The following is a 12,838-nucleotide window of genomic DNA, read 5'->3' as shown; positions in this document are numbered from 1 at the left end:
CCTTCCTTTCTCCCATTTTGGAGACAGCACTGGGAGCAGAGCTGGGCTATGTGTGCCCAGCCGTGCTCGTGGTGCAAGCTGACATGAGTTAATGAAGGTGCTCTGCATTGGAACACTTTCATCTGAACACACACGTAATGGGGTTCAGATTGTTGTGGATTTGGGCCCGTTTAAAACAGTCTGCTGCCATGTGTTTCTGTAAGGGCATGGCTGTAGAGTGCTTCAGAGGATCAATCATGTGACAAAATGTCACCTGTATGAGTGCCCAGAAACTTCATGAACTTTCAAAAAGTCCCCCTGAAATTGATGGGGCAGTGGCATTGTGTGCAAAGCCAGGGCATAGGGATAAATCTTTGCAGCATTGCGGCCTTCAGCAGGATTTGTTTGACTTCATATTTCAGGATGTGTTTCCAAAACAAGCAGATTAGGAAGGCTTGGAATGTAATAAAGTTTATTGTACACTGTACTAATTACTTGCATTAACTTGCTTAGATAACAGTTGACTTTTCAAAACCTTTATAGGATTTTTCCATCCATTTTTGAAGCCAGGATATAAGGAGTAATCCCACCATCATCTCATTTTTGGACCATGGTTTTTGGCGTCTTCCCTTACTTCTTCTGTTTAGACAGAAAATAACTGAAAATGTTGTGTTTTATTTTTTTTCACCCTAAAATAAGCTGCTGTTTTTGCAAAAAAAGACAAACATAAAAAGGGCACGTGGGGATTAAAATCAGTTGCATTCAAGATGGATGCCAGAGGAAGATTCTCAGCTGATGTAAGTTATCTCATAGCTGAGACTCTCCCGCCATACATACGCAATGGGTGCATGTACACGTGCATATTAATGAACTTGAATAAACTCTTGAGCTTATCACTGCAGAGTTTATTCAAGCTAGGTATGCATCTGCGTGTGACCCCAGGAATGCAGCATGTGGAGCTAGATTTGTGCAATCCTAGCTGGTAGGGTCCCAGGGATGGCCTACCTTCCCAGGGCTGTTCCACCTGGCTCTACGAGTCACAGAGGGACTGGTTGGGACACAAGGGTGCTTTAGTGTGGGGCTCACTGGCAGGCAGCCACTGCATTGAAGCCTCCCCATGTCCTAGTCAGCTGGGCAGCAACTACACGTGTGCTGCTGAGGAGTATTTTTACTTCACAGAAAGATAGTATTTGTATTTACAATAGCTGTGCATGGGTAGATGCGAGATGTTTATTGCCATAGGTAATGCACCCCCCGCTGACAGCAAGTGCTTCAGCTGGTAGGGGGTCACAGAGAGCACTAATGCCGCCCCCGAAATTGGCTCCACAACACCATGCTGCATGTGAAAGTGCTAGCACTTGCTCTGTCACCATGCCGCTGGCATGCTTGGCGACTGGCCACTGGGGGACCTCTTGCCTGATTGCCGGCTAGCGGCTGGGGGATTTCCCCACCTCCAGCTGCCAGCTGACTGCTGGGGAACCCTGCCCCCAGTCGTGCCCTGCTGGTGCCCTGCCAGACTCGGGAAGCACCACTCACCCATGTTTACTGTGCAGCTATTTAGTCAACTGCTCCCTAAACGTCTCATGTAGATTAACCCAATTTGTTACCCTGAAGACTTATGTTGCTGAACAAGAGTTTCATATGCTTTCCTACTGTTGTCCCCCTTTCATCAGAAAAAAACCCTTTCTATTTATCCATAGTTTGCAAGATTTTTTAAAATTTATCTTCTACTACTTTGAACACTGCATATGCCACATAAGCATAGTTAGATGAATTTACAGGTATTACAGATTCTTTTATTAGAAATCTCTGCAAATACTGATCGGGGTAGATAAACTTAGACTTTGGAGGTCTTTAAGACCTGGCTGGGGTCATCTGAGCCCATTCTTTCTTGCCCAGGGCAGGTGTTCGGACTTGATGATCTTGTGAGGTCCCTTCCAGTGCTAAACATCTATGAAATCTATGAATAAATCAGCTTTAAATCACGTATACTTCTCTGGGAGACTGATTAAAAAAATCGTCTTGCTGGGGGAAACATGCAGCACTCATGGTTGTGAAAGCTTGATGAGGATGCCTGCTTTTGTACTTCTTACTTTACAGTTGGTGTGATAAGAAAAAAAATGCTGTTATTTCATATAGTAAATGGGACACTGTTTCATAGATTTCATAGATTTCATAGACATCAGGGCTGGAAGGGACCTCGGGAGATCATCGAGTCCAGCCCCCTGCCCAAAGGGCAGGAAGTCAGCTGGGGTTATAGGATCTCAGCAAGATAAGCATCCAATTTACTCTTGAAGGTGTTCAATGTAGGTGCTTGAACCACCTCCGCTGGCAGACTGTTCCAGACCTTGGGGGCTCGGACAGTAAAGAAATTCTTCCTTATGTCCAGCCTGAAACGGTCTTGCAGGAGTTTGTGACCGTTCGACCTCGTCATCCCTTGGGGCGCTCTGGTGAACAAACGTTCCCCCAGATCCTGGTAGTCACCGTTGATAAACTTATAGGTGGCCATCAGATCACCCCTGAGCCTGCGCTTTTCCAGGCTAAAGAGTCCCATGGCTCTCAGCCTGTCATCATAAGATCTGTTTTCCTGACCTCTGATCATGTGCGTGGCTCTCCTCTGGACTCTCTCAAGCTTCTCCACATCCTTTTTGAATTGTGGAGCCCAAAACTGGACGCAGTACTCCAGCTGCGGCCTCACCAAGGCCGAGTACAAGGGGAGAATGACATCCCGGGATTTGCTCGAGAAGCATCTATGGATGCAAGCCAGCGTTTTGGTCGCTTTATTAGCCGCAGCATCGCATTGTTAACTTACAACAAAGTAACGTTATCCTATCTACAAAAAGTTTATTGCTACAAGTATTCAGATAAGAATATTAAAAAAAAGTTCTCTCATCTCTTTTGTGGACTCCTTGGAAATGCTTGTTGCAACAGTAGATACAACATTTTCACAGGGGTGTGTATTCCAAAGTTGGCAGAATTTCATGAAGAGATTTGTAGTTAATAAATTATATGATGTCTAGCATATTTTAAATCTTGTGTTTGGCTTTCATTCAGATAAATCTGCTCAATGTGCAGTTACAAGGAGTTCTGCAGAAATCAGCATTATACAATATAGACCCATCTCAGCAGAAAAGGCTAACTTTGGCACAGTTGTAAAGTACAAGTGCAAAACAGAGGTCAAAAACTCTAAGGAATCCACTTGTGTGTCTGGCAAATGGTTACCCGAAATTGAATGCAAACCTAAAGGTAAGCTTTTGAATTTCTATGCAAATGTGTAATGCAAATGGTTAAAGTGTTAGAGTTAATGAAGGTTATTGGTTTTAAATGCTACTAATTTAATCATCAAAAACTAAACTGTGTATATGCTGAAGAGTAGAATGTATAGTCTGTTCCTTTAAAATTACAGAGATAATTTATATTAGGGTCATGGTGTTCTTGTATGGTCCAGGGCAGAGGGAAAAACAAGGTTTAGTTGGTAATTTTTTATTGGACCAAGCACTTACTAGACTTAGTTTATCCAGTAAAATATAATACCAAACAAACTTGACTGCACAAATCATTTGATGTTCGGACAACTGTCTAATGTGAAAATCAGGCTTAACCCAGCACATCCTCTAAAAACCACCATTGCTTACGGAAAAGAACTTTCTCTGCTTATACTAGTACAATATTCGGAGAAATAATCCAGGTACTCAAAAACAGCAATTCTGTCCATCTGGGACAACACATGGAGAAAAAAACACCATATTTCTCTTAATTCTTCTAAAATGTGAATGCCTTTGTTTTCCTGGGGACGGTAACAATCTCTTCTCCCTACATCGCAAGCAATAGATTAAAATGAAACCTGTGATTTCATTGTAGACAAGATTAGAATTAATGAATTGATGTTCTGTTTTCAGGTAGTTTTTGTTTCTCCAGAATTTAGAGAAGGGTGACTGGCTCTCCGATGCTGCTCCTTCCTTCTTCCCAGAAAGCAGGACAGAAGCTATCTGATTCTAACTATATATAGGACATGAGCAAGAGCTGTGGAAAGGAAAGAAATAGGGACAGAAAATGGGCTGGTTGAACAAAGAAATTGGAGATAAGGGGAATGGAAATAGGAGAGATGAATGGAGGTTGAGGAGGTTGATGGCATAAGTAGATGAGAATGGGAAACTGAAACTGGCTGGGGAAGGAGACTTAGTGCCTAGTAATGAAGGAAAGAATCAGCCTGAGAGTAAGGCAAGGGAGATAATGGGAAAAGAGATGAGAAGATGGAGGAGTGGAAATGTGTAGCACTACAGAAAGACAGGACTGGGATAGAGACAGAATGGAGGGACAAGCCATTGAGGAGTGGAAAGAAAGGTCCTGTCTCTAGAAGGTTTCACTTGCCACCTCAATAGTCATAGTATCATAGTATCATAGTAGCTAGAGTCGGAAGGGACCTAGGTAGATCATCTAGTCCGACCCCCTGCCTTGGCAGGAAAGAGCACCGGGGTCAGATGACCCCGGCAAGGTGCTCATCTAACTTCCTTTTAAAAATCCCCAGGCTAGGAGCCTGCACCACTTCCCCTGGAAGCCGGTTCCAGGCCCTAGCCGCCCTGACTGTGAAGTAGCACCTCCTAATATCTAATCTAAACTTACCCTCCGCCAGCTTGTGACCGTTATTCCTGGTCACTCCTGGCAGTGCATGGGGGAACAGGGACTCCCCCAATACCCGCTGATCCCCCCTGACTAGTTTGTAGCAGGCCACAAGGTCCCCCCTTAACCTTCTCTTGTGGAGGCTAAACAGGTTCAGGTCCCGTAGCCTCTCCTTATAAGGCCTGCCCTGCTGACCCCGATCATACGAGTGGCCCTCCTCTGGACTCTTTCCATATCGTCCACATCCCTCTTGAAGTGTGGCGCCCAGAACTGGACGCAGTACTCCAGCTGCGGCCTGACCAGTGCCGCATAGAGGGGGAGGATCACCTCTCTGGACCTGCTCGAGATGCATCTGTGGATGCATGACAGGGTACGGTTGGCCTTCTTGACTGCCTCCCCACACTGCCGGCCCATGTTCATCGTGGAGTCAATGACGACTCCAAGATCCTTTTCCGTCTCCGTGCTGGCAAGAGGGGAGTTCCCTAACCTGTAAGTGTGGTGCCGGTTCTTCCTCCCCATGTGCAACACCTTGCACTTATCAGTGTTAAACCCCATCCTATTCTCATCCGCCCACCGTTGCAACCTGTCAAGGTCAGCTTGTAGCCTATTGCACCCTTCTAGTGCACCCACATCCCCCCACATCTTAGTGTCATCAGCAAACTTGAACAGGGTGCTTTCTACCCCCTCATCCAAGTCACTGATGAAGATGTTGAACAGTGCGGGCCCGAGGACCGAGCCCTGCGGAACCCCACTGCCCACGTCCTTCCAGGTCGAGAAGAACCCATCCACTACCACCCTCTGGGTGCGGCCCTCTAACCAGTTGGCGACCCATTTGACCGTGTGGGCATCGACACCACAGTCTCCCAGCTTTTTGATGAGGACAGGGTGAGAGACAGTGTCGAAAGCCTTCCGGAAGTCCAGAAAGACTACATCCACAGCAACCCCTGCGTCTAATGATTTGGTGACCTGATCGTAAAAGGCCACCAGGTTGGTCTGACAAGACCTGCCACTGATGAACCCATGTTGGTTGCCCCTGAGCATGCATTCCCCCACAAGGCCCTCCTGGATGTGTGCCAGGATAATTTTTTCAAGGGATTGAGGTAAGACTAACTGGCCTGTAATTTCCCGGCTCCTCTTTTTTTCCCTTTTTGAAGATAGGGACCACATTGGCCCTCTTCCAGTCCTCCGGCACCTCACCAGAGCACCACGAGTGCTCATAGAGCCGCGCCAGGGGTCCCGCAATGACCCCGGCCAGTTCCTGTAGAACCCTAGGGTAAAGATCGTCCGGACCAGCAGACTTGAACACGTCCAGCCTCTCCAGAAGTACCCTAACTAACTCCTCGCTAACCCCTGGCCCAGGCGTGTCTCTCCCGGGGCCCGAGGGGGGCCCAGCAGGGAGGTGGCTGAACTGGTCCCTACTTAGGAAGACAGAGGCAAAGAAATCGTTAAATATGTTAGCTTTGTCATCTGGCGTGATGACTAAGTTGCCCATCGTGTCCTGCAGGGGCCCCACATTACCCGGGACCCTCTTTTTACCCCCTATGTATTTGAAGAAGGACTTCTTATTGTCCCCAATCCGGGAAGCTAGTCCTATCTCCATCTCTGCCTTGGCCCTCCTGACTGCCCCCCTACATCCTTGGGCGACTGTAACATAGTCCTTCTTGGTGATGACCCCATCTCTCCATTGGGTGTATGCCTCCCTTTTAGCAAGGAGACATTCCCGGATGCTCTTAGTGAGCCATGGGGGTTTATGTGCCCTCCTGCTCCCTTTGACCCTTGTTGGGATTACCTCCCTTTGGGCATGGAGGATCGTCTCCTTAAGGAGCAACCACTCCCCTTCGACATCTTATTCCCTTCCCCTCTGGGTCCTCAGCGTCCTTTGACCTTGCTTTCATTTCATTGTTAAACATATATTTAATACGTATAAGTTTCGATAACGACCACTGAAGAATAAGAACTTTCTTCAGCTGTCATGATAGAGAAAATCGCATGGGCCAATGAACATACCTCATTCCTTTAGAAAGAAGAGAAAATCTTTTTTTCACCCCATCCCGCCCATGCTGCATTTCCTGTTTTCTTTCTGAATTGTTGTGCAATGAGGTCTTTGCATACCTAACTCTATGCTAGGCAAAGGGAATGGATGCCATAACATCTATCTCTTACCCATGCAGTTCACCAAGGAAGGGGTTGGATATGCCCCTTAAGGCATCTGGATTTATAGTCTCAGTTGCAGTTGAGATTTTACTACTGTTTAGTCTTTATTATGCTTTTACCATTGGGTTGAAAGAAGAACTATTCATCAAGGGATGCTGTTATGAAATTCTTTATTTGTATTTCATACGATTGGAATTCACTTTGACTGAAATTCAATTGAATTGTTTGGGGCAATACTGTGTGGTCATGATGAAATGAAAAATTGGCAATGGCTACAAAAGTAAGGGCATAAACACACATGCCATTTAAAATGATTTCAATGAAGCTTATACCTAAAAGCAGACAGACATACGAGCCTGTTAAATAGGTTTAAAGCTGCCTTAAATGGCTCAGAAATGCACATGGATAGTCAAGTACTATTTGAACTGGTTCACTGAGCTGGTGCAGTGTTTTATATGGATGCTGGGTGTTCCTTGATACGGGCTGAATAGGTCATCTAGGCATCGCGCACTGCACTGCTCCTCTCTCCACCCCCTCCCACCCTCATCGCTGCAACTGGCTGCTTTAGTACCTAGCCAGAGCTTTACTGACCTCTTTTATCCTTACCTTTTCTTGACACTTTATCAGTGAAACCCCTTGCACTGCTTGCTCAGTAAAAATATCTTTCTAACAACCAGTCGTGGCCTCACTCCCTACTTGATTATAGCCCCTCAGTCATAAACCACCCAACCCCTGCTATCCCTAAAGCATCAGTGCATTGCCCACCAACCTTGTCCACGGCACGGCATGTGTGTGTCCCCTTAGCTCACTCCCACGCCCTAATATAGGAGCCAGTGGACTTTGCACAGTTGTGACCTGGTTCCTAATCCATGATATTTTTTTAACAGTTCTCTTCTTATGTGCATTATGATTTATCTAATATTAACTATCCTGGTTTGTGATGATCTTTCACATGTATCATATTTTATAAGACATCTAACCCATTTTATCTTTTCTGAAGAGATTAAAAAACAATGCCCACCTCCACCTCAGGTCCCTGGTGCATTGAACGTAACAGAGGTGAGAAACTATGAGAGTGGTGAAGAAATAACTTTCCAGTGTTTGGAAAATTTTGAAGCTTCTCCTGGCATGGACAAAATCTTATGTCAAGATGGGAAATGGCAATCACCACCACGCTGTGTTGGTTAGTATGACAGCTTATCTGTACTTCTTTAAAGGTTTTTATTGTTTTATTTTTTAACTGCACTCAATCAGAAGAAGTGTGCAAACAGTGCCAGTAACAGGACAATTGTTAAATCATTGTTATGCCCGTGCCTGCAGAACTTAGCAGTTTGTATTAATATTGGACACAACAAATCCCTCTGCAGCAAAGTAATAAAAAATGAAGTAATGAAACCTTGATACTTATGTGTGAACCCACTTCTGTAGAGTTTGTTAATAATGGGTTATAAGGGGCTAGAGCCTGAAAAGTGGGATTAGATGTGGAAGGCAAAACATCTAATCTGATAAAAGTGTATAATAATTACTTCTCCCACTGAGTGAGATAAGCACCTTAAAGAGGTGTTAGGCAGTGAGTATTTAATACTTGGACGTATTTAGTCCTAATGCCAGTCACAAGTGCACTCTGACAGGATTAGTCTTCATGTATTGGTATAGTATCTAGCATAACATGTCTCAATATTTGGAGATACTGGAGTTCAGCTTAATAGGCTTTATAATAATTATGGCTAGATTATTTTTGTTGATTTTTTTCTAATATAATATTTCTTCTCTCTGAGCAATTTCTTTGACTACTTCCCCCCCCCCCCTCCTTTTTCCTTCTTTCTCTGGTCATTTCCCACCTTTTCAGGATCTTGTTTTTGTAGAGTGGCAAATGCCTTGTACAGTTGCACGACTGCGAATTTCTCTAGAAATCTGCCAGTGCTATCCCCTGCATTGGCCCAGATATTAATGAGTATCATTCAAATTGGGAAGTGAAAAATGGCTGAATCTGAAGTTAGCCAAAACCATTTAACCACTTTAGCCTTTTCTGTAGAGTTTTTTAAAAACTTCTATAAATGCTGCTCAGCTAGAAAAAAATTTAAAGTTTCTGCTAGCAAGAAGTGGACAAGAAAATTAATTCTGAGCAGGTTACTTGACTCTTCAAAAGATAAACATAAAAAATGATGGAGGTTGTAGGTTTCAGGAGATTTGTATTAGGAAAAAATTAGATACTTATAGTGATGGAGTTTGTGCTGGTGTATTCATTCTTAGTTCATTATTCCCTGTTTCTGTGGAACTTCTATTCTCTGCTAGTGAATCCAACTCAAAGTCTAACCCCAGACTCATTATTCTTACCATATAGTTCAGTTTTGGAGTAATTATCATTCTCTAGAATCATAGAATCATAAAAGTAGGGTCAGAAGGGACCTTGTAGATCTTCAAGTCCGACCCCCCGCCTGGGTGGGAGAAAAACTGTACTCAAATGAGTCCAGCCAGGTAGGCATCAAGCCTCTTCTTAAAGACCCCCAGGGTAGGAGCCAGCACCACTTCCCTTGGAAGTTGGTTCCGGCTCCTAGCTGCCCTAACTGGAAGTAGTTCTTGCAGGTGTCTAATCTAAACCGACTCTCCAATACTTTGTGTCCATTGTTCCTTGTCATGCCAGGGGGCGCTAGGGGAAACAGAGTCTCCCCCAAACCCTTCTGGTCCCCCCTAGTGAGTTTATAGACAGTCACCAGGTCCCCCCTCAGCCTTTACAACATTTAAAGGTCCCCCTCTAGTTTCTTTACAACATTTAAAGGTGAGAATAAAACATGGATACCTCCAGCTTCTACATAAAATTCTACTGGTTATATTTTCCATTTCTGTTAACATAGTCATATATATACTACTAGGTCACACGATCCTAGCACAACATTATGTGAGATTTCTTCCTTTATTATCCTGATTCTGTACAGATCTGTAAATGGTTTTAAATTTCTCTCTCCCTCTTTCTCTTTCAATTGTTAAACCTAGTACAACTAGATAAACGTAGTGTAGTGTGTCAACTCATTTTAGTTGGTAATTAATTGCTACCTAAAAAAGAATACAGAAAATGCCTTCAGTGAAATCTGTAGTTCGGAGTACCATTAGAAATGCAAAGTTCTTTAGGCCTGCATGGGAGCATACTGACACGACACAGGAGGACTTGGCAATAAGTAAATTTTAAATCCTTTGTATATCTGGGGTACATCTACACCATAATATTTCTAACTCTTTCTGAAAAACAGTAAAAGTATCTATATGAAGATGACCCTTGAGCACCAGTTCACAAAATCCTTCAGGATGCCGGTTCAACTTAACCAATGTGTGAAAATGTTAGTACAGTAAAAGTTACCTAAGGCTGGGGTTTTTGGCCTGACGGGGGGGGGGGCAGTGACTACATATGGAACGGCAGCAGTGCAGGGTGGTGGATGGTGATGACCACGCGTGAGGGGTCCTCCTTTCCCCTCTCCTCCTCCTCCCCGCAGAATCTGGCTGGCCGGAAATTCTAGTTAGTAGAGTGTGCTGGTTACTAAAATGCCAGTTAACTCCTCTTTTGCTGTATTATTCCACTCCATTTGATGACCGTTAACAGAACAATTGTAATTGTCTTCTTATAATGAGTGATTGACTCAGTCATTAGCATTTGATGCATTACATTAGAATAATGGGATTTACCTTTTCACTGTCATTTGAAGCAAGTCATATCACAAGTTTAGAATAAGTCTCCTTATTCTTTCATAGTCTTAAAAATTACGGCAATTTGTTTACATTTGACTTTGCTTTTATGTATTCCACAATGTTAGCCTTGATGTGGATGTGATGTACTAATGGTAACATTGTTCATTTCTCTTTTGTATATAGAAAAAAATGCATGTGGGCTACCACGCCCCCTGGAAAACGGCAAGCTCAGACAAGAGCATCAGAATCCAGGAACGGAGCAATCAGGACCAGTAACTTATCCAAATGGCACTGTATTAGAGTATGCTTGTCACACTGGCTTTGTGTTAAAAGGACAATCAAAGATTACTTGTAGTATGGGAACATGGACTGAAGGCCCAGCTTGTGATGGTAATTTGACAATGTAATGTTTCCAGTGGTACACCACTTAGTAGAGAAGTCAACTATTTTAAACTAGAGCTAAATTTTAAAATGGTAACTCCTCACTTACTGATGGTCTTTAGAAAAATACTTGCTGAAGACTTAATTTTTTAAATACCATAGATTTGTGTAGACTTATATCACATCTGGGTTATCTGAGGGAGATGCTTTAGGAAAATACTGATTGAGTGAAGTCCTTACATTTTTTAAAGAGGAATCCAGGGATATGGATTTTATAACCTCACTTTGCCATGAAATTTGTGTGTGACCTTGGGCAAGATCCTTAAATCTGTGCTTATCCTTAAATGGGGATAAGAGTAATTTCTTGCCTCTACAAGGTTGCATGAATATAAATCAGTCACTGCTGGTAGGCTTCTTTGCTCTTATGATGAAGACACCTGTGATAATGCCTGAACACTGAGGAATTGTTATGCTGATCAAACAGACATGCTCTCGCATGAGAGGTCAGAGGCAGAGAAGTGATTGCAAATACAAGCCTTGCTGGGGGTTGGGGGAGACATAGAAACTAAATTGCTTCAACAACCATCCCTTTGGTTCAAGACTTAGGGCCCTGGTTAATTTAGTTATCCATAGGTTGGACTTTATTTAGATTAGCTGTCATGGCTATCCATACACCATGCTACAAAATGTTTAATTAAATAAACTTTGAACTTTTAACTGTGACAGGGTTATTTTTACATGTTATGGTGGATTTTTTACTGGACATTTTTAATTCATATTAACCTGTTATATGTACCTTTTTAGAAATGCCATGTGGAAAAGTTCCAAGTGTTCGCCATAGTGTCCCAAGACATGCAGCAAAGAGTCATTATGTGCCTGGTGAAACAGTACGTTATGAATGCCAACCAGGTTTTAGTATTCACGGAGAACAGAACATCATATGTCAGGCAGGAAACTGGACTAAGCCACCTACATGTGAAGGTATGGCATGCAATTTATTTCAATAACCTAATCTTTTGTTATTCTAGACACTAAAATATTATAATGAGGTGCCAGATGGGGAGGACCAATGAGTGATCGACACTTACTAAAAATAGCCCCTCCCTAAGTGTTAATCCTTTTGCTGAGGAGGAATGATGCAGTGAGAGAGATGTTCTGTCCGGTGTCTGTGACTTAGGCCCACTCTATGCGCCACTTTGCAAGTCATTCTAGAGGCCTGGTTCTGCAGTCCTTTTACTAAAAATGTGTTTTATGTGGGGAGGGGTATGGGGTATGTTTCCTTTTTCTTCCTGTTGAAAGTTTGTCTCCTAACTTTTCTTTCGCAAGTGTATTGTGGGTCATAATATATTTCCTGAAACTAAGGTGTTGTTTGGTTGTTTTTCACTCTTGACACATTCATGTATGTCTCGCCTTCCAGATGTAACATGTGGACCCCCACCTAAAGTTGCCAATGCTGATGTTGTAAGTAGTAGACTGCAACAGGAACAGAAGTCTGCACCAGGAACCAAAGTGCAGTATAGATGTCGCCCAAATTTTCAGATTGTAGGATCAAATGAGGTCACTTGCGAGAACAAACGATGGTCACAAGCACCAATATGCCAAGGTAAGAGTTTGTGTTTTTAGTCAAAACAAGTAAAACCAGATGTTTTATTGAGGCATGAGAGCAGGTTAAGGATATTTATTTTGTATATTTTACATGTGGAACATGCACTATTGGATTCAACCCCCAAAACTGGAGCGGGCACAGGAAAGGCAGATTGAAGATTCCCTCCCATTCTTCATATCAGTTGACAAAGTGGAACAGGAACCATGAGGAAAATACATACCCATAGACATACTCTGGTCTCAAGCTTATTCTTGTGTGTCACTAAATGACACGGGTCATGAGGTCGTACTGAAAGTTTAAGATTCTACAGGACATCATATTGTGGATAGATATTAGAAACTAATAGGCATATTTGATATATATTATTGATATGTAGTACTGATCGCTTGTCACTCAAATATGATTGAATACCTTTTA

At 43.2% G+C, this 12,838-nt stretch overlaps 1 protein-coding gene across 1 annotated transcript in view; it reads left to right on the top strand.

Annotated features, from left to right (window-relative positions):
• LOC149864170 (complement factor H-like) overlaps positions 1 to 12,453 on the top strand; it is a 99,100-nt gene extending 86,647 nt beyond the window's left edge. The window contains exons 23-27 of the mRNA XM_090049759.1: positions 3,034 to 3,225; positions 7,754 to 7,936; positions 10,618 to 10,824; positions 11,620 to 11,796; positions 12,233 to 12,453. Coding sequence (XP_089905885.1) covers positions 3,034 to 3,225; positions 7,754 to 7,936; positions 10,618 to 10,824; positions 11,620 to 11,796; positions 12,233 to 12,438 — 965 coding nt within the window. The 3' untranslated portion in view covers positions 12,439 to 12,453. The remainder of the gene's footprint in view (positions 1 to 3,033; positions 3,226 to 7,753; positions 7,937 to 10,617; positions 10,825 to 11,619; positions 11,797 to 12,232) is intronic.
• Positions 12,454 to 12,838: the final 385 nt, after the last annotated feature.

The sequence above is a fragment of the Crocodylus siamensis genome, chromosome 5 (genome assembly GCF_052110815.1).
Source record: "Crocodylus siamensis isolate JL-2025a chromosome 5, ASM5211081v1, whole genome shotgun sequence".
NCBI classification, from domain to species: domain Eukaryota; kingdom Metazoa; phylum Chordata; order Crocodylia; family Crocodylidae; genus Crocodylus; species Crocodylus siamensis.
This window is presented reverse-complemented; position numbering and strand designations above follow the sequence as displayed.